Source organism: Eptatretus burgeri, chromosome 2, assembly GCF_056783735.1.
Source record: "Eptatretus burgeri isolate ZD-2024b chromosome 2, Ebu_testis_v1, whole genome shotgun sequence".
NCBI classification, from domain to species: Eukaryota; Metazoa; Chordata; class Myxini; order Myxiniformes; family Myxinidae; genus Eptatretus; species Eptatretus burgeri.
Genome location: NC_140962.1, coordinates 154,258,124 through 154,280,691, shown reverse-complemented (window position 1 = coordinate 154,280,691; position 22,568 = coordinate 154,258,124). Strand labels below are relative to the sequence as shown.

General features: G+C 41.9%; 1 protein-coding gene across 1 annotated transcript in view; it reads left to right on the top strand.

The window, feature by feature from the left end:
- The first annotated feature begins 666 nt into the window (after window positions 1-666).
- Window positions 667-22,568, top strand: part of LOC147033621 (uncharacterized) — a 38,711-nt gene continuing 16,809 nt past the window's right edge. The window contains exons 1-4 of the mRNA XM_085857549.1: window positions 667-753; window positions 2,833-3,225; window positions 5,729-5,834; window positions 10,689-10,796. Of these exons, the coding sequence (XP_085713675.1) occupies window positions 2,847-3,225; window positions 5,729-5,834; window positions 10,689-10,796 (593 nt within the window). The 5' untranslated portion in view covers window positions 667-753; window positions 2,833-2,846. The remainder of the gene's footprint in view (window positions 754-2,832; window positions 3,226-5,728; window positions 5,835-10,688; window positions 10,797-22,568) is intronic.

Here is a 22,568-nt window from a genome sequence, read left to right as displayed (position 1 = left end):
ATAAGCCCGGTGATGGCTTCGCGGTTAGGATGACTGGTTTGGGATCTTAGGGCCCCGAGTTTGACCCCCGTTGGCTGCTGAATTAATGCCAGGCGGGGTTGACGCAGTCTGTCATCCTTCCGAGGTTGGCAAAATGAGTACCAGTGCACTGGTGGAGAGGCACAGCATCAGTGGCACAAGAAATGAGAGCTACCCAGAAGCCAGTCTTCCATACGCAAGAACAGAACTCGGAGGGGTTTGCTGGTGGACCGCGTGCGTTCTGCTGGTACCTGGGAGAGAGGGCACGGAGAGGGCTGATGTGGTCTGGCCCAAAAAGTTAATCGTTTTGGGACTCTCACCATACCATCCATATCTGTACCTATTGATTTCCATGATGGGGGAAGGGGCAGACGGTGGGGGAGGTGTTCGAATCGTGTCAGTAGGTTCAACAAATGGTTGATAAATCCACTGATATTGACAAAATCAAATTCGAAAACAAAGAAATTCGGAACTAAATCATAATATCACCGAAGAATTGGGATTCGTACATGCACAGCACAGCACAGCACTCACTAACCCCACTACCACTGAATTGCAACACACGCTGGAGAGACCTTGCATACGTAATAAACAGACACCCGATCGAGGTTCCTCGTCGACTGAGGTAAAAGGTATCCCGGCATGCATTGCGAGGAGGGCGTGGCTTGCTCTGACTGGATGTTCTGAGGGAAGTTTGGAGTCCGAGAGCCCAGAGATCGTCGTGCTCGGTTCGTTGTGAGTTGGTTTTTTTTTTTTTCATGATTTGCGAGTCTGTTCGGTGCTCATCTGATGAGTAGACCCTGATTGTTGTTCGGTACTCGGTAGAGGGGACTTGTGAGCGCCGCACGTGTAATTATTTTTACAGGAACGAGGCTCATGGAGGAGCAAGGGAATTAACGGTATTGGAGGAGGGGAGGAAACACTGAAACGATCAATAACACTGCTTGGTTCAAGCCCTGCAGGGAAGGGTGGGATTGAACGGTCTCTGGAAGGTTGTTCCACAGACAAGGAATAAAAGAGATGATAATTTCTCATCGTTTTGTGTAAATTCATATTAATGGGACAGATTCTGATTAATAATCAATTAAAATATCGATATGTAATAATATGATGCTGTACTACCCGTCACTAATAACGGAGAAAAAGGACGATCAATGTTTATGTGAGTGACGGTGATTCCCGATTCTGTAATGCAGATTCGTCACGATCATTAACTCACCATAAAATAGTCTTAGAGCTTATTCCTGCTCTGCGCTCTGTGTTCTTCTTCTTCTTCTTTTTCATCTTCTTTTTCTTTTTCTTTTTCTTCTTCTTCCTTTGTAATAAATAAAACCATTTCAGAAATGTAATGTTTTTAAACCAAAATTAATTAATTAATAGATGTGTTGAAGCTTGTGATATGTAGGATTTTAAATGTGCAATTTAATCCCCCCTTCTGTTCCCCAACCCGACCTTGAGAGAGAGAGAGAGAGAGAGAGAGAGAGAGAGAGAGAAAGAGAGAGAAAGAGAGAGAAAGAGAGAGAAAGAGAGAGAAAGAGAGAGAAAGAGAGAGAAAGAGAGAAAGAGAGAGAGAGAGATAGAGAAAGAGAGAGAGAAAGAGAAAAAGAGAAAGAGAAAGTGAGAGAGAGAGAAAGAGAGAGAGAAAGAGAAAAAGAGAAAGAGAGAGAGAGAAAGAGAAAGGGAAAGAGAAAAAGAGAGAGAGAGAAAAAGAGAAAGAGAAAGAGAAAAAGAGAAAGAGAAAAAAGAGAGAGAGAGAGAGAGAGAGAGAGAGAGAGAGAGAGAGAGAGAGAGAGAGAGAGAGAGAGAGAGAGAGAGAGAGAGAGAGAGAGAGAGAGAGAGAGAGAGAGAGAGAGAGAGAGAGAGAGAGAGAGAGAGAGAGAGAGAGAGAGAGAGAGAGAGAGAGAGAGAGAGAGAGAGAGAGAGAGAGAGAGAGAGAGAGAGAGAGAGAGAGAAAGAAAGAAAGAAAGAAAGAAAGAAAGAAAGAAAGAAAGAAAGAAAGAAAGAAAGAGAAGAAAAAAAAAATAAATAAAAGACAGAGACATAGACACAGAGAGACACAGAGACATATTCATATTCAGTGTTACTTGTGGCAGAAGGTGATAAGTGGCGGATTGATGCAGGTATGGAGCCAGGATAAGTCGTGTATCGGGTTGAGTCGCCGAGATGAAATGTTGTCGGACAGGTCATTTATGCAAAGCAGAAACAAAGAAGGCCCCAGCACAGAGCCCTGGTGGACACCTGCGTTAATGTTACGGGCTGTGGAAGATTGACCCTCATGCCACACAAATTTTTTGCGATCTGTGAGAAAGTACCACGTGACCAATGATGTCATGATTATGACAAAAAAATTCCACAGGAGGAGGCGCACCCATTTTGAAAAATTTCGTTTCAATCAGACCAAAAGTTTCTGAGAACATGAATTTTAAAAATGCAGACACGTACGTACGTACGTACGGCACACGTAGGACGTGACCGATCGCTCGACCCCGCTTTTCGCTTCGTGAGCACACAGTAACTAGTTTTCATTTTACACCTTACCTTGAAAGACAGCATCCCCAGTTTAGACAGAGGGTGTCTGTATCAGCATCAGTCCATGAATATTTATCTTTACTCCAAACATCCTACGTATTGTACCACAAACTTGCCACTCTCACTGACAGTGAAGTCGGTCCATTCACAAGAATATTACAACAGAAAACATGAATGTGTAATTGTGCTTTTAATTTGTTTCATATTTCGCGTTACTTCATCTTTGTTTCAGTAGTTCTTGTTAAAAGGATGGACCTGTTTACATTCAAACTCACTTCACTGCAGGTTCCTGAACGGCCATGGACTGTACAAGAACTCACAGCAGGATCGGTGTCATTCCTGCCTGGCTGGAGAGCCGTGGCTTGCCAGAGGAGTCGCTCCAAGCCGCGGTTAAGGGGCTGGGAACCGAGATCCTCAGAGGGCTCTGTGCTCACGCCAAGCCCACTCTGGCAAGGGTTCGACTCTGTTCTTTGTCCACACAAACATTTCCGCTCACCATGTACGCCAAGCTCTGTTGTTTTATGGAGTCCTGCATTGACCGGAAAGGCTCAGAACAGCCCGTTGTACGAGGATGTGAAAATGACTCCGAGATGGTAGGACGTATTGAAATCTTGCAAGTAAAGGTTGAAGACGAGTTCCTGGTTGGTCCCAAAGAGGAAGGAAGTCACATGGGGGATTGTAAGTCGTCAGTCATGCAAGCACTACATTATGAACGCTACACAAGAACATAATATACAGGAGGAGGCTTGTTCGGCAGTCTTGCCTGAGCTGTGCTCATTTGACAAAAAATTAATGGAACTGTTAAGTTTTCTTAACTTAATTGGGTGAATAGCAGGCACAGGGACATCACCAAGATATCATCTTATACAGTGGCCTGCAAAAGTATTCACCCCCCCCCTCCCCGCCCCCTCCAAAATTTTCACATTATAAGGCCACCTGAGCTCATTTCATGATGCTTTCAAATCAAACTTAACTTATCGGGTCGTCACAAACTACTCCAAAGTGATAAAGCTCAAAAAAAGCAGATAAAATGTGATTAAGTTTGTTTACCCAAGAAAAATCAGATGATTCTCAGTTGCATAAGTATTCAAACCCTTTGCCTAATTAACCCGAAACCACTTCATGAGCATATTGTTTGTTTGATAGGTTACACGAGAGATGTAATAGGTTTCACCTGTATTTAATCAGTGGTTTAACTTTTAAGGTTGAGTGAATGACCACGAGGCGGCTTGTGAGAGCGGGAAAGGTCGCGAGACGGCCCATGTGCGCAAGTGGTTTGAGAAAGTCTCACGGTACGAGAGGGGGCGTGTGAAAGGCTGTGAAGTGGCCCCATACGTGTGTGGAGGTTCCGCAGCACGAACAGTGGGCGTGGCGAACACGGCTTGGTTCACCATGGGGAATTAAACGTATATTGAGATTTGAAAGCTGAGAATATATAGTCATACGTTTTCCTCTTCGGCATATCCAGCGCTGCCAGAAAGCTCTCACTAACATTCCGCAGCAGCCACCTCACCTGAAGGGTACCTGCAGATGCCAAATTGACACGAGGAGAAGCTCGAGCTGCCTCGCATCACGAGAAGGAAAGTTTTTTTTTTTTTTTTTTTTTCTTAAAATAAAAATAAAAATATCGGCGCAATAATCGGCCGATGGCAATAACCTCAAAATTCTGGATATCGGTCGACCATTAGTATCGTGTTCCATGAACTCTCTCGTTTGGGTGGCAGAGGTTGTGTTTTCACCCATTTCTGTCTGTTTGTTTGTTTCTGTGTGCAGGATATCTCAAAAATGTTGTGGATGGATCCGGATTAAATTTTGTGGACAGGTTTGGTGTGTGACAAGGACGAACTGATTAGATTTTGGTGAGGATCCAGATCCGGATTTGTCTAAGAATTTTTAAAGTGATTCTTCACCATTGAGAGACAGGGCCAAAAACAATATGTAGCACGATATCTGAAAAAGTTGTGGACGGATTCGGACGAAACTTGGTGGACATGTTGGGTCTGTGGCAAGGGCAAATTGATTCGATTTTGGTGAAGATCTGAATCTGGATACTAAATTATTTAATTTTAAAACTGATTCTTCACCAATGAGAGATCGGGCCAAAAACTATATATAGAATGACGTTTCAAAAATGTAATAAGCCCGATGTGTTCTCGTGGATCAGGCATTACGTGGCGGAGGTACGCGCTCTCCCGAGTACCCTTCGAGTTTGAATCTGTAATCACTTAGTTGGATCTTCTCACCATCGCAGCAGGATTATCATGAATGGTCTTATTTTACCAGCTCACCAAGTATAAAGTTTTATTGATGCGAGTGTAAAGACGGAACTTCATTTTGCCTTCTTGAACTCTTAATCCTTTCAAAGTTAACCTGTTTTTTGTTGTTTGACAATTGTCTAAATCTAAAAGACATATTTAAAATTATTTTTCAGAGTTAACATCTTTCCCTTGATTACATTTGATGTTTAAATGGAGCTTTTTGAAGTGGATAGTGAATATTTTGATCGAGCCTGATATTTAGTAACTCACATGTAGAATTGTCCTGTTCATTTCATGTGCGAGTGACTTAGAAGGAAGAAGTGCATGCATTCATTCATTCGTTAGTTCATACATGGTTTGGAACAGGCTGTTTACCAGAGATTGAAATCAGGGTGCTGTTTGTTGGTCAGCAGGCATATTGTCACAATGTTAAAGTAAAGTCTCTTGTTCTGGCTGCTATCAATCATTTCTGGCTGCCAAAAAGCAGAATTGCCATCAAAAAGACAGAACAGGTCTACGGCTAACAATGTACGTCGTTCAGATTCTACACATCACACTTGCATGAACTATTTTCACCTTTGGGATACATAATAAATCGATGGTCCCTCAAAACATTTAGTTATTCCCCCCCCACCGCCCCCCCCCCTTGAATTTCAATGACATGTCTGATAAAATAATAATAATCTCACATTAAAAATACATCATTGGAAAACCTGCAAGACGGAAAGAGCTCAAACCACAGATATCTGGTTTTCCTTGCAAGTTGTTGCCTTTCATTTACACCATGAGCGACTGTATCATTGTTTCAGAAGATGTTTGTGGTCTTGCATCAGAAGATTGATTTCGTTTATTTTTGTAAACCTCTATCGCCAAATTTAAGGCTGAGAACTGACTTGGTATTTGTGTTTGAACGATCTTCACAGGGAGACAAGTGGAGCTCATCAGGAAGTCCCCATACCCTTCACCTTCTCAAAGCTTCACTCCTGAGACTCCGTTGAAGAGTAACCAACCAGTTTCTACTGATAAAAAGTACAAATGCACCGTTTGTTCTTACAGTTCCTGTCGTAAATGGGTATTCACCAGACACACTCGGGTCCACACGGGGGAGAAACCATATACCTGCAGGGTTTGTGGTAAGGGATTCACATCATCATCGCGCTGTTTGGTACACATGCAAATTCATTCAGGAGAGTATCCATACACGTGCACGGTGTGTGGTAAGGGATTTCTTGAGTCGTCACCCTGTCAGAGACACATGCGAATTCATTCAGGTGAGCGTCCATACACGTGCATGATCTGTGGCAAGGCATTCCTTGAATTAACACCCTGTCAGCGACACATGCGAGTCCATTCGGGTGAACGTCCATACATATGTGGTGTGTGTGGCAAGGGATTTGTTACATCCTACAGTTATGGCAGACATTACCGAATTCACACAAGAAGGCAGAATGGACCAAAAGCCTGAAATGAAAGAAGAAAGAATCAACATGTGAAAGAAATGTCTCAAATGAGACTTTATCAAGGAAATAATTTGATACGAGAAACCTCAACGCCAAATATGACCTGCTCCATTCCAGATCCACTTACCAACTTCAAGAAGAAAAAAAACAATCCGTTGTTCTTTACAAACATCGGGATTGACCCATCAACAAACTTATCCAAGAAAGAAAGAACTCCAGACGTGACCCACGGAGATCAACACTTTCTAAAATCCCAAAATGTAACAAAACAAAATTTCTTCAAAAATAGATATCATGTCGACCAAACATCTGCCGTGTGATGGCAAAACCTAGCAAGTCCGGTTTTGGTCAAATTTGAGTTCGACCCATATCTGGACTTCCTAGGTTTTTCCTGTCCTCCAAGTGTACTTAAATTAAATATAGCATGAGCATTCACTTCGATAATGTTATGACAAAACCTAGCAAGTTCACAGTTACCCTACCAAAGTGTTGGAAAAACCTAGTAAGTCATTTAGCCAATCACGTTGCAGTATATTGACCACGTGCATTCGGTTGTGACTCGTTGGTTTTCGTTTCGGAAATAAACAATCATTCTCGTAATTTAGTCGTTAAACTCGCTGCAATCGTTCTTTGTGCTAAATTGCACTATGAGCTGTGGTTATGGCTTCTCGTGGGAAGGCAATGGTGTTACTGGCGTTGAAAAAGGTTGAAGCCGAGTCAGCTGCTGCAGTCGGTGGCATTGGTACATGTGCTCGTGAGAGTGCAGCTGGGCCCACTGTAACATCTGACGACACAGACTGCAATATGGAAACACCAATCACCTTGTAAGTAGATCTTTACTAATGTTAATGCCAATGTGTTTCACTTAATTCAGAAATAAATTGTTTCTGCTTTGTATTATAGACCCTATAACAATAATGTGCGGTAAATTGCTATTGAGTAATAATTAAACAAATAGGGACATGTCATATCCATGAATTTGTTAATTTCATTCAGTCAAATTTAATATATATTATTAGCGATGTCCAAATGATCGTAAGTTGTATCCACTAGTTATTCACTTATTACACATCCATTGTGTATGTTGCAGGCCTGCTGAGGAGCATGCAGGTGATCTCCCTGCTGCTGTGGCTGGTGAAGCACCTCATTTTGTCACCATGCAACCGCTTCTAATGCCAACAGAAACATTCGCTGATCAAGCAAAATGAAACTGGACAAGATCTTGATGACAGTGTACCATTGCCGAAGCAAGTTCTTTTATTGTTGTTTTACTTCTTTAAATCTTTCACATATTCACATATACTTCTTATCACTAATACTAAGTCACCCACCGTTGCTTATTGTAATCTCTTTCAGTTCATTGTATTTCAGCTAGTCTTATGTGCTGTTGGTAATTTATAATATGAACTGTACCACAGAAGCAAGCTCATAACAAGTTGAAGTACCCTCTGCTCGATCCATGTGGCAGATGCCGAAAACCATGTAACACTTTGGTAACATCCACTGAAAGACAAGCTATCAATGCAAATTTTTGGACTTTGCAGTTTGGAGAGAGACGTACTTGGATGGATGGGCATGTATTGATCAAACCAGTCAAGCAGAAGAAACACCATGTCGATCGGTACACACGCACACATACGCTCATCTACCATCTACCGGTAAAGTCCTGCGAAAAAGTACCTGTTTGTAAAACGATGTTCCTGCACACCCTTGGACTAAAAACTGATGGAATGGCAACTGAATTTGTGAATTCGAAGCTGGCATCTCCAAATGCAATGACGCCCACTATTGACAGACGTGGAAAATCGGCACCCAACAACACATGTGGTTGGACCCAGATTAAAGCTCACATCAATTCATTCCAGCCTCAGATCAGCCACTACAACAGGGAACATTCTCCAAACTGTCGGTATCTTGACCCACAGCTCACCATAACATCTATGTGGAAGGATTACAACACACAATACACTGACGTAAGTTATGCTTTCTATCGCCGGGTGTTTGATAGTGAAAACGTTAGCTTTGCAAAGCCGTCCCAAGATGACTGCGATGTCTGCGCAATATTTACCTCACATACAAGAGATCTTGATGACAGCCATGATCGCTGAAACTGCCGTCAATGTGTTGATGGTGTAGTTCATCTACAGAGGGCGAAGGAAGCAAGACATGCATACCAGGAGGATGCTGCGGCTGATCATGGCGGTCGCACTGATGTCTTTGCTGCAGCGCGTGATACTCTTGCCCAAGATGACAACGAAGCAGCATCTGTTCATCAGCATGCTTGTTGTTTTTAATGAGACCTTTTCTTCAATGACAAAGAAGTCAGAAGAGTATGTCATACTGTGGCATGAAGGCATTGCTGGTAGGCTGTCTGGCAATGTTGCATCTTCTTATGTTAAATGCATCAACTTGTCAGGTAAAGAAAATGATATTTTTGGGGTAGACAATTGCAGTGGTCAAAATAAGAACTGGTCTCTCTTTACTGCGCTGGCTATGTGTGTGAATCAGGAGTGGGGACCAGATACAATTGTGCTTAAATACCTTGAAAGAGGCCACACCTTCATGAAGGCAGACAGCATCCATGGTAGTATTGGGGAAAAAAATGAAGAAGTCACCTGAAATACTAACATTTGATGACTTTGTTGAGCTCTGCAACAAAGCAGCACAAAACATCAAGCCTGTAATCTTACAGCACAGTGAGATGTATCTCTTTGAAGATGGCCACCGCAGTCGGCAGAGCAAAAGAGTCAAACTTCCTCTGCTCAGTGAAATTTGTTTTGTGGAATTTCGGAAAGGTAGTAGATACCTTCGTTTCAAGAGAAAATTTTCCGACGAAATACTAACTGAGGTGGATTTCTTGAAGCCAAAATTCTGCGTCCAGTCGATGCCTGGTGTACTGGCACAACCCAGAGGAGTCAAGGCCACAAAGAAGGAGAGCTTGGTCAAGTTATCTGAAACATTTCCTGCAGCGAAGAGGAAATTCTGGCTGGAGCTGTCAACTAACGAAACCAGCAACGACCTGCTTGTTCAGTTTTCTTAGTGCAGTCATTGATGACATGTGGTCTGCACATCTTTACTGCTATGTCGTAACTTTTATTTGTCATATTCCTGGAAGATTCAGTACCGTCTTGCATGTAATTACATGGTTTACTTAGTGAATGCAATAAAAAAAACACCACTTGCTAGGTTCCTGTATGTTATTTGTATAAGGAACTGAAATATAGTTGTCTGGAAAAACCTAGTAAGTCATTTACCATCAATATCAACAGCATGATTTGGATAAAACTTTGTCCTGAAACAGCTTACATATAATAATGATATAATATGACAAAATAAAGATATATTGATTTATGGTATCTTAATCCCATGACGCCAATGTTTTTCCTTGATAACTCAAATTGTCTGGAGCCGGACTTGCTAGGTTTTGCCATCACACGGCAGATGTGGCATTCTACATGTGCAATTATGACGTCATAATGAGGGCACCTATGACATCATAAAAAATCACTCATTCCCCACGAGGAGTATTTGCTGTGTGCCAGATTTCAATTATTTTCCTTGGTGCGGTTTCAGAGATGCAGGGGTCCAAATTTTTCCCATTTTTCCAATATGGCTGCAACAGCATGTGACCTATGACGTCATAATTATCATTAAATCATTCTACATGAGTAATCGCACCAATGTTGAAAATTTTGTCTCAATCTGATAAGCGGTTGCGGAGAAAAACATAAAAGTTCTGTGCGGACAAACAAACAAACAAACAGACCCAAATGCAATACCCTCTCCTCTGGCGAGGGTAAAAATTCCTGGAGGCAAAACAAAAGGATGCAGGAGAAACTGTCGTGGAACTATATGGATCACCCCTTGCTCAACAGTCGTCTGCATAAACCGGAAAAAAAATTGTCACCAAACTAGAGAGATCATAGAACACCTTACCCCTTGCAGTTTTGAGAAAAGGGACTTGGAAAGGTCTTTTCAACTTTTGCTTTGCGTTTCCAAGCACGATCGAGATTTCCTACGAGCCACAATTTTGTCTGCATCTCGATATTCCCCAACACTGAGAGTAAAAGAGCGCGACGTGCCGCCATACTTATCTGAATGCAGAATCTCACATGATTAGTCTGCTCTCAGGGCATGAGAGGGCATGATTATTTTTCCAAGTAATGCTAAACGGAAGGTGTTGAAAGTGCCAAGAAGGCGATTTGTGTTCTCCAGTGATCAAATATACAATTGAATTGAAATAAAACGAAGGTTCTAAAAGCTCCAGAAGAAAAACGGAACAAACTTTTTTTCAGAAGTATACCACCCTTGATGCACAGTCTTTTACACCACCTTATTTAACACATTAAATTGTTATTTGTATGACGTTCCATAAAACTAAGTTTCCTCTTTGGAATGATTCTCAATTTTGCTTGACTGCCAGACAGGAAGACAGACTAAAATTGTCTCTCACCTCTCTACGCATGCACATTCGGGACAAGATTCTGCACAATTTACCCAAATCGGAGCCAAAGTGCTGCAAAAGCTGCAGGTTCGTGTTTCGATTTGTGTTCTACATTTTTCAAAATGTATAATTCAATTGAAATGAAGTTGTTCCTTGATCATAGACTGACGTCTTTAGGCAGACAAACAAAATGAACCAACTGCTTAACCCCGCTTTTTGCTTTGCGCATGCGAGGTAATAAGAAGGCATTGAATAGTATTTCATACTTGTGAATCACTGTGCATGGAACTGTAAAAATCGATGCAAATGTCATGTCTTTTATGGAATGGAAATGTGAAGCCCAACCTTGATTGAACATCGTTCAGAAGGAACAATCTAAATCCCACTTGTTAAAATGTAATGATAATGTATCCTGAAATGAGATAATCTCTCCCCTCCACTGTTCTGCTTATCTTTGGATGAAGTAAAATGACGATTGATCAAGCACATACGTATATATTCTTATCTCCAAAAAAGAAAACAATGATCACACACCTGCTCTGCATATATGATCTTAAAGTACACCAAATGATGAAAAATAATTGCAACTAAAATTGGTAAAATATTATTCTGATTATCAATATGAAGTTTGGACCAAATACACAATAATGGCTGCAAAAAATATACACCATGACCCCGACATTCGTGGGGGATATGTTCCGGGAAAACACCGCGAATGTTGGGGCATTATTTCAATGGGAAATGGGGGGATAGGTTCCGGGGATTTCCCGACCCGTGAAAAATCTCCGAATGTCGAAGAAAATCTTGTGAAAATGCTGTGGAAATAGACGAAAATCTGCGAGTGTCGGGTAAAAATCCGCCAGTGTTTTGTCATTGTCATTGTGTAATTAGTCCGTTTGTAGCTAGCTGCTAATTACACGAATAGATATGCTGAACGTTACCTTTCTTTAACTCACAGCACATGGTGCCTTTCCTATCTGCAAGCAGATTATGCGAAGCGTTTTAAAAATGCAACAGCTCAGATGGTGCTGTTTGCAGCAAGATGGTGATTTACACGAAGATGCGCTGAATGTTTCCATTCTTTAACTCACAGGACATGACATCTTTCCGATCTACAGGAAGATTATGTTGAGCGTTTTAAAAATGCAACAGCTCAGATGGTGCTGTTTGCAGCAAGATGGTGATTTACACTAAGATGCGCTGAATGTTTCCATTGTGTTATGTCCATATGTGGCGACCTGGTAATTATTGGATACATAAATAGACGCTGTTCGTGTTTTCATTCTGTAAGTAACTCACGGGCGATGGCGTCGCGGGGAATGACGTGTTACACTGGTGAGATATCCCGCGAAACTATGTTTATCCTGCGAAGCTAAAAAAAACAGTAAGTACAGTACCATATGTTTAAAGTGCACATGTCGAGATGTCCCACAAAAGTATGTTTATGCCACGAAGCTACAATACAGTACAGGAAGTACACGAAGTACAGGAAGCAGGTCATGTTCGTGGCTCGTAGAAGATATGTCTTTTGTGTACGTACAGTATTGTACTGTACATACATGCAGCTGCTTTGTGCATGGCTCATGGAAGATATGTTTTAGAGCTGTGTTATGATCGCAGCTCATGGAAAAAATAATATATTGCCACGAAAACTATACACGGGGCAATTTCCTGCGAATGTAGGAGCATGCCGTAAATTATCAACCGCGAATACGTGGAATCCGCAAATGTTGTAACTGCGAATTTCAGGGTCCGGGTGTATGTATGTATGTATGTATGTATGTATGTATATATATATATATATATGTATATATATCAAAATAGACTCGAGTACAACAATACCACCAGCTCCAAAATTGAGGCAAGTTAAACAAGCAAAACAAGCTTGGAGAATGTAGTTGTAGATTAGAACCTGTGAGTCAAAGATAATGGGAGCAGGTAGCTTACCTTTGCTTAAAGTGAGGAGTTGAGATCCTTAGTTTAAGAGTATCGAGGTGTTTTTACAGATTTTCCAGGGACCATGGCAATAGATCATCATCATCACAGATCGTGCTACAAATGAGCCTGTACAGTCAAAGGCATTTGCAGGACCGTAGTGTTCGGAAGTGTCTTAGCCAGAATATACCTGGTTATATCAAAAAATGCAGGTTATTAGGCAATCGAATTTGCCGCCCTCATCTTCAGTGGTAATTCAAAAGAAGGATGGGACAAAAGTGCATGTTCGTTGATTATGGGAGCTTAATACGATTACTGTATTTGATCTGGACCCAATAATGATTGTGACTTCTTTCCGAAGCTCAGTCAGGATAAGTATTTTTGAAGATCAACCTGAGTAAGGGATATTGGCAGATACTGTTGGCTGAGGTAGATATGCACAAGGAAATGTGTAGCAAAATTGCATTGAATGTAAAAAGGATGACAATCAAATTTTTTTCTTTTTTTTCCAAGTGATATAATTTTTACGAGAAATAGCCGCTCCCTACGGGAGTGGCTAGGAGGAGGTGAGTGGGAGAGTGGATCATGTTATTATCCTTATTGTCATTAGCCCGTCCCTCATGCAGCGGGAGACGGGGTTTTGCAATCAAGTTTGTGTACGTGTCGCTGATTGTTATCTCCATTATTCGGGTTTCAGAAAGTAGAATGGCGCCCTCCAAGGACTCGAAGTATCCACCTACATTTTGGTGAAGGATCGTGATTCGTGGCCAAAGTTGTGAAGTTGTGTTGTTCTCAAAGTTTTGTGTAATGTTGTTCTCGGGACTCCTTTCAGTATCGCCACTGAGCCCCGGACAGCCTCCAACTGTAGTTTGTCTGTGGTGATGTTCCCAGGGATGGTTTGTAGGATCACTGTAAGGTTTCTTCTTCATTATTCCCGTTACTCCAATTATCGCTGGAACAATTTCGGCACTCTTCAGCTTACAGGATCTTTTCACTTCATTATTGAGGTTTTGGTATTTGGTCATTTTCTTGATTTCTGCATTATTTTGTCCAAAATCACTGGTATTAGCACCTCAATTAACAATGCCTTATTTTCCTTTTTGTATCCGAGTACTATGCCTGGTCGCAGTGCTTTGTTTTCTATGTTCATGCTGGATGGGATCATCAGGTCGTGCGTGAGCATTATGTCCTTGTTTTCAATGATTGCTTTTGGTTCATGCTTTCATGAGTTTTGTAGAACTGGGATGTTGAAATTTCTGCAGATGTGCCAGTGGATTACTCGACATACCTTGTTGTTCCTTTGTGTGTACAACTGTTCTGACATGGGTTTTTTTACTTCCCGATAGGAGGTGGCTCCTGCTTTCTGTTTCTTGCAGAATCTCCACTTCTCTGATTGGCTCGGTCCTGCCATTTTTTTTTTAAACGCCATTCATGGAGTGTCCTTAGTTGGGCATTTATAATGATTCATTCTCCGTCCCAATTGAGCTAACCTCTTCTTAACCATTCCATTGATCATTCTTTGTCTATCTCCAATCTGTCTAACTCTTATATTTATATATATATATATATATATATGTATATATATATATATATATATATATATATATATATATATATATATATATATATATATATATATATATATGTCAAAATCAGCTAAGGTGTTATATTTGTAGGCCATGAGAAAATCATTCAATAAATTTCTACTATTTGAAAAAAATGGTCCATTAATGGTTGGATACTTCAGTATAAATTTCCAGGAGATAAAAAAGACAGTTTCAGGCACATATATTGAAGTCTGAGGAAAAAAGAGGGCAACAATTTTTTTTGAAGGCCCTGAGCATCACATTTTTCATTGGCCAGTTTCACACTGCTTTAATTGCCTTTTCTAGATTTGTATTTGCAATATATATATATATATATATATATATATATATATATATATATATATATATATATATATATATATTTAATTTAAAGGTCACCATCTAAGGTTATGTATGAACATAAATTTAATCATCCATCCTTTGCTAAATAAAAAAATATGTGGTTTAAAATTCCGCTTGTGCACGTTAGTGCGTCCGTCAAAATTGTCTAGGGGCTCAAGGTTGAGTTTACTACCAGATGGCAGCAGCATGTACTGAAATAGTGTCATGGCCATATCTGTATGCTAAGTTCCTGATGGCATGTAACCCATTTTGTGCCCCAAAAGTTTTCAGTATTGAAATATCGAGGCATGAAAACCAACCCGACCGCGTCCATCGTGAATATAACGTGCGTAATCCAGGCCATCAACTCCCGCCAACGGTGGATCACGTGAACGGTCTGCACCCGGAAATAGACTTTTGACCCTGTCGGTGCATATTACGTCATCAAAATCTGTGGAAGAAGTCCGTAATGGCGACATATTTGAAGGAGTCGGTGTCGGTCATAAAAAATAACGTGCGCAATATCTAACGTGCGTAAGTATATATCTGTCTTGAACTTGAAAAAATATGAATAGGAATGTTGTGTGACTTCGTAGGAATGTAAATTACATTTAAAGAAAGTAAATAAGTGCTACAACCGTGGTTAAAAGGATGAGGTCAGGTCCACCATCTTCACTTTCTATGGTTTCTGACGGAGTTGGCCATTTCCACGTTAGAATCTGACGGACACGTATTGTGCACGTTAGTGATTTGGTCCATTTTGAAGTATTTGAAGCCAACTCTACCCCATTTTACACGGAAAACACCACCTAAATATATTTTTTCGCCGAGTGGTTCTTATGTGTTATGTTTAGGACGCTGCATGTGAATTTGAACGTGGTCAATAGGGGGATGTCTTGTGCACGTTATTGTTTGACAGAAATAGAGGGGGTGGGGATGAAGAACAGTATAAATATTACCACTATATGTATTTATTCAAATTTTTTAGGATGTCCCTGAAAGTAAAGCTACGTTCCTCTTGTCGCACTGCAATGCAAAGTCGGCAGCCGGCGCAGGATGATACACCAGGCCTCGGTCAAGCAGTTCAGGATGAAACTGACCGTCGGAAGTCCATTAATGCTAATAATAGCCAAGCTTGGCGGGATCGTTTAAAGCAAGACCCTGTGAAGTGGGCGGAGTATAAAGCGGCTCAAAGTGCACGTGCAAGGGAGTACCAGAAAAACAGGAGTCAGGATGGCAAGGAACATGAGAAGAATCTTAATCGAGAGCGTCAGAAAAAATTTGCTGCCAAAAGAAAACTGGAGCAGGCCGAGGCTCCCGATCCTGGACTGGGACCGACAAAAGCGAAACAACACAGAGTTCTAACCAGAAATGAACGACTTAAGAAGCGAGAATATGATGCAAAGAAGAAAAGAGAAGAGCGAGCAAGAATGAATGCACAGAAAAAACAGAGAATAAGAGAAAAGGATGCAGAACGCAAGAGGATCAAGCGGGGCGTGGAAAAGTGAAGAAGCAAGGGTCGGCCAAGAACGTCTCCACACCAAGCACACCAGCTGTGTCCAATACTGAGCCTGGCAGTTCTACTACTGGATCAGGATTCAAAACCAAGTCAGCTAAACGCATGGCTATATCTCGGATGTGGTCGAAGATTCCTTATGACGCTGATAAATTTGCGGGTATCGTGGTTGATTTCATCCAGGGTGTTTGTAGTACACCAAAAAAAGAGCTGCTCTAAGGTCCCGAGGACTGTCAACACCGAGCTACCAACAAGTGCTTGATTTCGAGAACCCATCAACACAGCAACTATGGGCCACAATCCATACCCTGAAGAAGTGTGACGCTGCATCTCTGGAGAAAAGGCGTATATTAGTCCAAAGCATGATGGTGGCAAAGAAATACAGGCGACAACCACAGCTTGCGCAAAAACTTGACATACAACCCGGATATATCAGCAACATCGCCAAGTCAGCATCTGATGCATTGAAGACCAGAAAACGAAGAGCAGATGCCACCTGTATAGACGTGGTTAGGAATATACAGGAATTTTATATGGATCCCAAAATTTTGCATGAATTTCTAACAATGAGAACAGTTAAGCAACATAAGCAGCGTATGGTGATGGAGGTGTCTGTGCATCAGGCATACACCATGTGGAAGGAAGCGAATCCCAAGGAAACTGAGTTTGTATCATTTTCTGTCTTTACCAGACTTCGTCCGTCCTGCGTTCTACTCCAAAGGAAAATAAAACTAAACCAATGTCACCCGCAGGGTGACCCGTATCTTGCCAAAAGGTGACCACGTGTGACTTCTTTAAGGTCACACTGAGGTGAACAGAGCTGCTATCCACCAGGAGCGACTCCTTGAGGAATATCTGCCTACGAGAGATTCCGATGAGAATTGTTCTACAGAGTAACCATGAAAAATATGCGTTTGCCTCATAACATCACCAAATGACGTCATAATGTCTCAAGCTTGATATATCTAGAAAGCACTCATCGAGGTGTTCAATTTGAGGTACTACACGATATGGTTCCTAAAACTTGAAAATTTGACCTTGGGGTCAAATATGTTTGACCTTAGGCGCTAACCATGAAGGTCAAGGCCAATCGCCACCAAAAATTAATCAGCTGAGCGCCAGACCATGAACTATATTCCCATGAAGTTTGAAGACGATCCAATCAAAATTACTCAAAAAATAAGGGTTTCGTCGACTCCCCTGATTTGCGACAAAGTGACCTTGACCTTCAAAATTTTATGTGCTGAAAGGGACCTCTATAGGCCTCTGATATGCGAAGTTACAAAAATTTCCAATGATAACTGTGCTCTGCAGAATTTTTTATACGTGATTACAGACAAAAAAAAAAAATTAACATCCAAGCTGACTAACATATCTTGCAAAAACTTCGTTTTGGCAAGATAATAAACCAATGTCTGTGTGAATACTGCACTGCCATTTTGCTGAAACTCCAATGTTTGAATAGAACGCTTCAAATCATGAACTGCAAGGAGCTGAAAGTCAAGGACAACTATGAGCTGATAAGTCTATCAATGTGCCCCAAGGGAGACAATCGCTTCCCACAGCTGAAGTGCATTGATAGACGCTGTGATGCTTGTGGCATTTCCCTTTTGGAATACCGCTTGAATGAGTTTATGGAGAATAATGGAAACTGTACATGGTGACTTGGCAGCGTTGGGAAACAAAATCCTTTAATGCATGATGGGAAGCAAAAGACTAAGAAGGTACAGACAATCCAAAGGGGGACATTCGCTGCTTTGTTCAAGGAACTCCTGGCAGAAACTGAAACACTGGCCAAGCATTTGTTCGTCGCCAACTGGCAACAGGACCAGTTTACTCACATAACGAGAAAGCTGCCTGCTGACTGGTCACTCGTGGTACTGGACTTTGTAGAGAACTATGCTTGCATAGCACAGAATGAGATTCAGTCAGCTCATTGGGCTATCCAACAAGTCACAGTACACCCAATTGTGGCTTACTATAATTGTCACCATGAAGAGTACACTCATGTTGTGCAAGAAGCCTTGGTATTTCTCTCAGATGATCTGGGCCATGATGCTCATGCTGTCCATCATTTTGAAACATTGGCAATTAGCCACTTGAAAGAAAAGCGGGGACTAAATCTTTTCCACGTTGTTGAATTTACGGATGGATGCAGTTCCCAATACAAATGGAAGACCCCATTTGCAGACATCAGTTTCTCCAAAATCAGGCATGGCATTACATTCGAAAGATGCTACTTTGGTTCGCGCCTTGGAAAGGGGCCGAGTGATGGGGTATCGGGAGTCGTTAAATCTGCTGTACGTCATGCTGTTATTTCCGGGAGGGCAATTGATAACGGTGCAGAGAAAATGTATGAGCACTGTCACTCCAACCTCACCAAGAACAACTGTAATGGACAGAGGAGATCCTTTTTCCTGGTCAACGTAGGCGAGATCCAGAGGAAACGACCAGCCAGTCAAGTCACAGCTACCCTCGCTGGAACTCGTCTTCTCCATTCAGTTAGATGTGTTAGTCCAGGAGTTCTTGATACTCGCCTCCTTTCTTGCTTCTGTGAAGGCTGCATGAGTGACACTGTACCACAACAGTGCTATAACACGACATACATACTTCCTTGGCAAAGGCGTTCACTGAAGTTGGTCCATGAGTGGCTGGAAGAAGCGGAACCTGGAGACGCAATTCTACCAACCCAACCTGAAGAAATCTTGGATGATGAATCCGAATTGAAGATAGTAGATCTCTGGAAACAGCTGACAGATGGTTTGTTTAATTTTAAAACTGCTTCAAAAATTTAAAGAAAACACAGGAATGTTCATGAAATGATATTCCTGTGACTTGCATTTCAGCTGCTCCTGTTGAAGATGAATCTCCCGATGATATTGGTGACATCGCCACGACAGAACTGGAGGAATGCGTTGACGACATGGCCACGCTTCTTGCATTTGTTGAGGGTATGTCTCTATCCATTGATCGACCTGTAAAATAATATTATAAACTGATTAAAGCCAAAACAAAGAAATTTTAAAAGTCAATTTTGCATATCGGGAAGCCATCGGTACTAGCGATAGTGCTTCAACTTAGGCCAAAACAAAAATCCACACTGATAGGATAACGACTTGGCAGTTTTTCACGTTCGTGGATTTCAAGACAACCTGTGTATAAACAATCATTCGCGCTGTTTTCTTCAGGGACTGCAACAGATGGTCACGTTAAAACCACTGGGAAATTTGACGGTAACAACAACAAAGTTCAGGTGAGCATCGCGAATTTATCAGCCATTCGTTTTCCTCATCTGTGGAGGTATGTGGCATGACTCGACTGCCTTATGCCTGCATTAAAATGTGCTGCAATACGAAGCAGAAATGCAGTAGCACTCTTGGGAACACTTTAAGCGTAATGTGTTTCCAGGCTAGTGGTGAAAATTACAAAAACATACCATACCTGAATGAGTCACGGTTTTTCTTTTGCAGCCCATTGAAGTCATGAAGGACTATGTTGTGTTTTATACGCGCCCATCAAAATGGTACATCGGACGAGTACTAGACCAACCCACTGATGAAAGCGTCTGCATGAAGTTCCTCCAACAAGATGGAACCAAAAATTCCTTCACCTGGCCAAGGACTGAGGACAGAGAAACAGTTGATCCAGTGTATATCCATGGACCTGTCAGTATAATCAGGCATCACCAATTCTCCCTTGATGAGGAGGACTTCAAGGCTTTGAAAGATAGATACCGGTCATGGGAAAAGAGAAATTGTGTCTCATAACTTCATCAAGTCCGTCAAAAATAACATGCATAAGTGTACCCCAAAATTTTCTCTGATCTGTTTATCTTAGTACCTTTGACATATTCCATTACAAATACGGGGTCTTATGTTTGTACATTATGTTTTTTGCCAAAAAGGTTTTCTGGTATCGTGATGTCATCGGTGCAGAGATGATAAATATACGAATTTTTAAGCGAACAAAAATTGTCATTGCGTTGAAAGTTCATCCAACATAGGTGTGTACAAACTTTTTGATGGACAATAGATTTTTCTTTAAAGGTTATCTCATATATATATATATATATATATATATATATATATATATATATATATATATATATATGTATATGTATATATATATATATGTGTATGTATATGTATATATATATATGTATATATATATGTATATGTATATGTATATATATATATATATATATATATATGTATATGTATATGTATATGTATATGTATATATACATATACATATATATATACATATACATATACATATACATACATATACATATATATATATTAAGAAAAACACTTTGCATGCTGGAATAGGCCTGGAAAACAGGGAAAAACAGAAAAAATAAATCACTACTTGTCCATCAACAATAATGTGCATAAACCCTCAAAGCTTGGGGTAAATAGTGTTTTTCTCAAAATGTGGGTACCTTACTATATTTTCTCCTGTTGATTATTATAGCAAAGTAATTCAACTTCCTAAAAACATTAGTTATATCATTTAATAAAGAATTCTATATTTTGATGATTGTGTTACACTTTATTACACCTTCGCTGATTTTGACTTGTGTATATATGTATATATATGTGTATATATGTATATATGTATATATGTATATATATATATATATATATATATATATATATATATATATATATATATATATATTGTTACGGCTGTGGAAATTCGCAAACCACCATTCAGGGCCCATAGGTGAGATATCTCTTAAGTACATGTGTAGTTAGCCCAAACCCGTTGTCTAGAGGGAATTTATATGATTCATTCGGGCTGCGACGCTTTGAGATAGCCGTTTTTCTGTTCTATCTTTATTTTGAACCAACCACGTCTCAACCGCCATCACACAATAACCACCACGCCAGCCATCGTCACCAACTGCTACCATGCTCCAACCCTCAGACAACAACAACAACAACAACAACAACGCCAACAGCCACGACCTTTACCTTCACAACTCAATCCCACAAACATCGCATCACGTCATTCCCAAACGGCACCATAACATCAAACCACCACCGAAACCCCTCCACCACCCTCACCTCTCTCCTACGGCCATTCCCGCACCACCTGTGAACACTGAGTGTCGGGCTGTCTTGGGCCCGTTCAGCCGAACACACCGAGCCGCGAGCGCAAATAGCGGCCTTTCCGAGGGAGAATTCGGATCAAGAACGCGATACGCCCACTTCCCCTCCATCCAATTAGCAAGCACGGAGCGGCTTGGGCCCGCCTCCAGGCGCGTCTGTGTGAAATCGATATATGCAAATTCTAGGATCAGGGGAGGTTCACGCCCACTTTTCCTCCGTCCAATTGGTGAGCATGGCTCCGCCCCCGATGTCATCCTGATCCGGATATTTGCATATTAGCTGCTCCTGTCAGCCTATAAAACGGCGAGCGCAAGGCGAATCAGGGCAGAAAGAGCGAGTCGAGTCATCCGTGTGGCAGGGAGAGTGAGTCGAGTCATCGGTGTGGCAGAAAAGAGTCAGTCGAGTCACGTGGCGAAGTGAACGGTGTGGCAGAAAGAGTGAGTCGGGCCATCGGTGTGGCAGAGAGTCGAGTCGGGTGGCGAAGTAATCGGTGTGTCATCGAGTTGGGTTCTGAAGTCGGCTGAGAAGAGTTGCGGGAAGAGGCAAAGGAGCTCGGGTCCGAGGCGAGGACGGCGGTCGGCGACGAGGTCGCGGTGTGGGATCGCTCGTCGCTGGACCCAAGCCAGCCATTCTCCCTCCCCCAGGGCATCAACAATTCCCCCTTTCCCCCACACTGAGATAGTGCAACAAGGGGGCCCCGTTCCCACCCCACTCCAAACGTCGTGCCAACAAAACCCGCCAAGGAGCACGGAGTCGGGGCACAGCCACGCGGCCACATCTGCGGCTCGTCCGCCAACACATCACGAGGACGCGGGTATAACCCCCCCCCCCCGGTCTCGCGGGCCTGGCCGCTCCTTCAGGTCATGCGCGCATATTGGCCTGCAGGCCCGTCTGCCCCCTTGTCTATGAGGGTGGCTTCTTTCCTTTGCTTTTGAGTGAATGTGTGTTGGCGCCGTCTGTAAAGTAGAACTGTATAAGTGTTACCGTGTGTGCGCTAAGTTGGTAGTAACTCTGCGTCGTTGTTGCTTTTGTTTTGATTACTATATGTGCATTTTGACTGTTTGGCTGTATATGTGGCTTTCCGTGTGTCGCGTAATAAATGTGCTTTGTGTGAACTGTTTTCCCGTTTCGTTTCGTCTTTTCTTTATTGACCCTCCATCCTGCTTCACGTAAAGGGTTCGTAGTGGGCTTAATACTCCCGGTAATTAATCGGAACCGTCGAGGCCGACGATAACACCGCTCGGTTATCACTGTAGCACGGAACGGACCGCTGAAGCGGTTCGTGTCCGGAGTCGACCTGCGGCGAGGTACGATCGCCCAGTTTACCATCCACGTGGGTACTTAGGTAGGTCGAGTTTGGCGA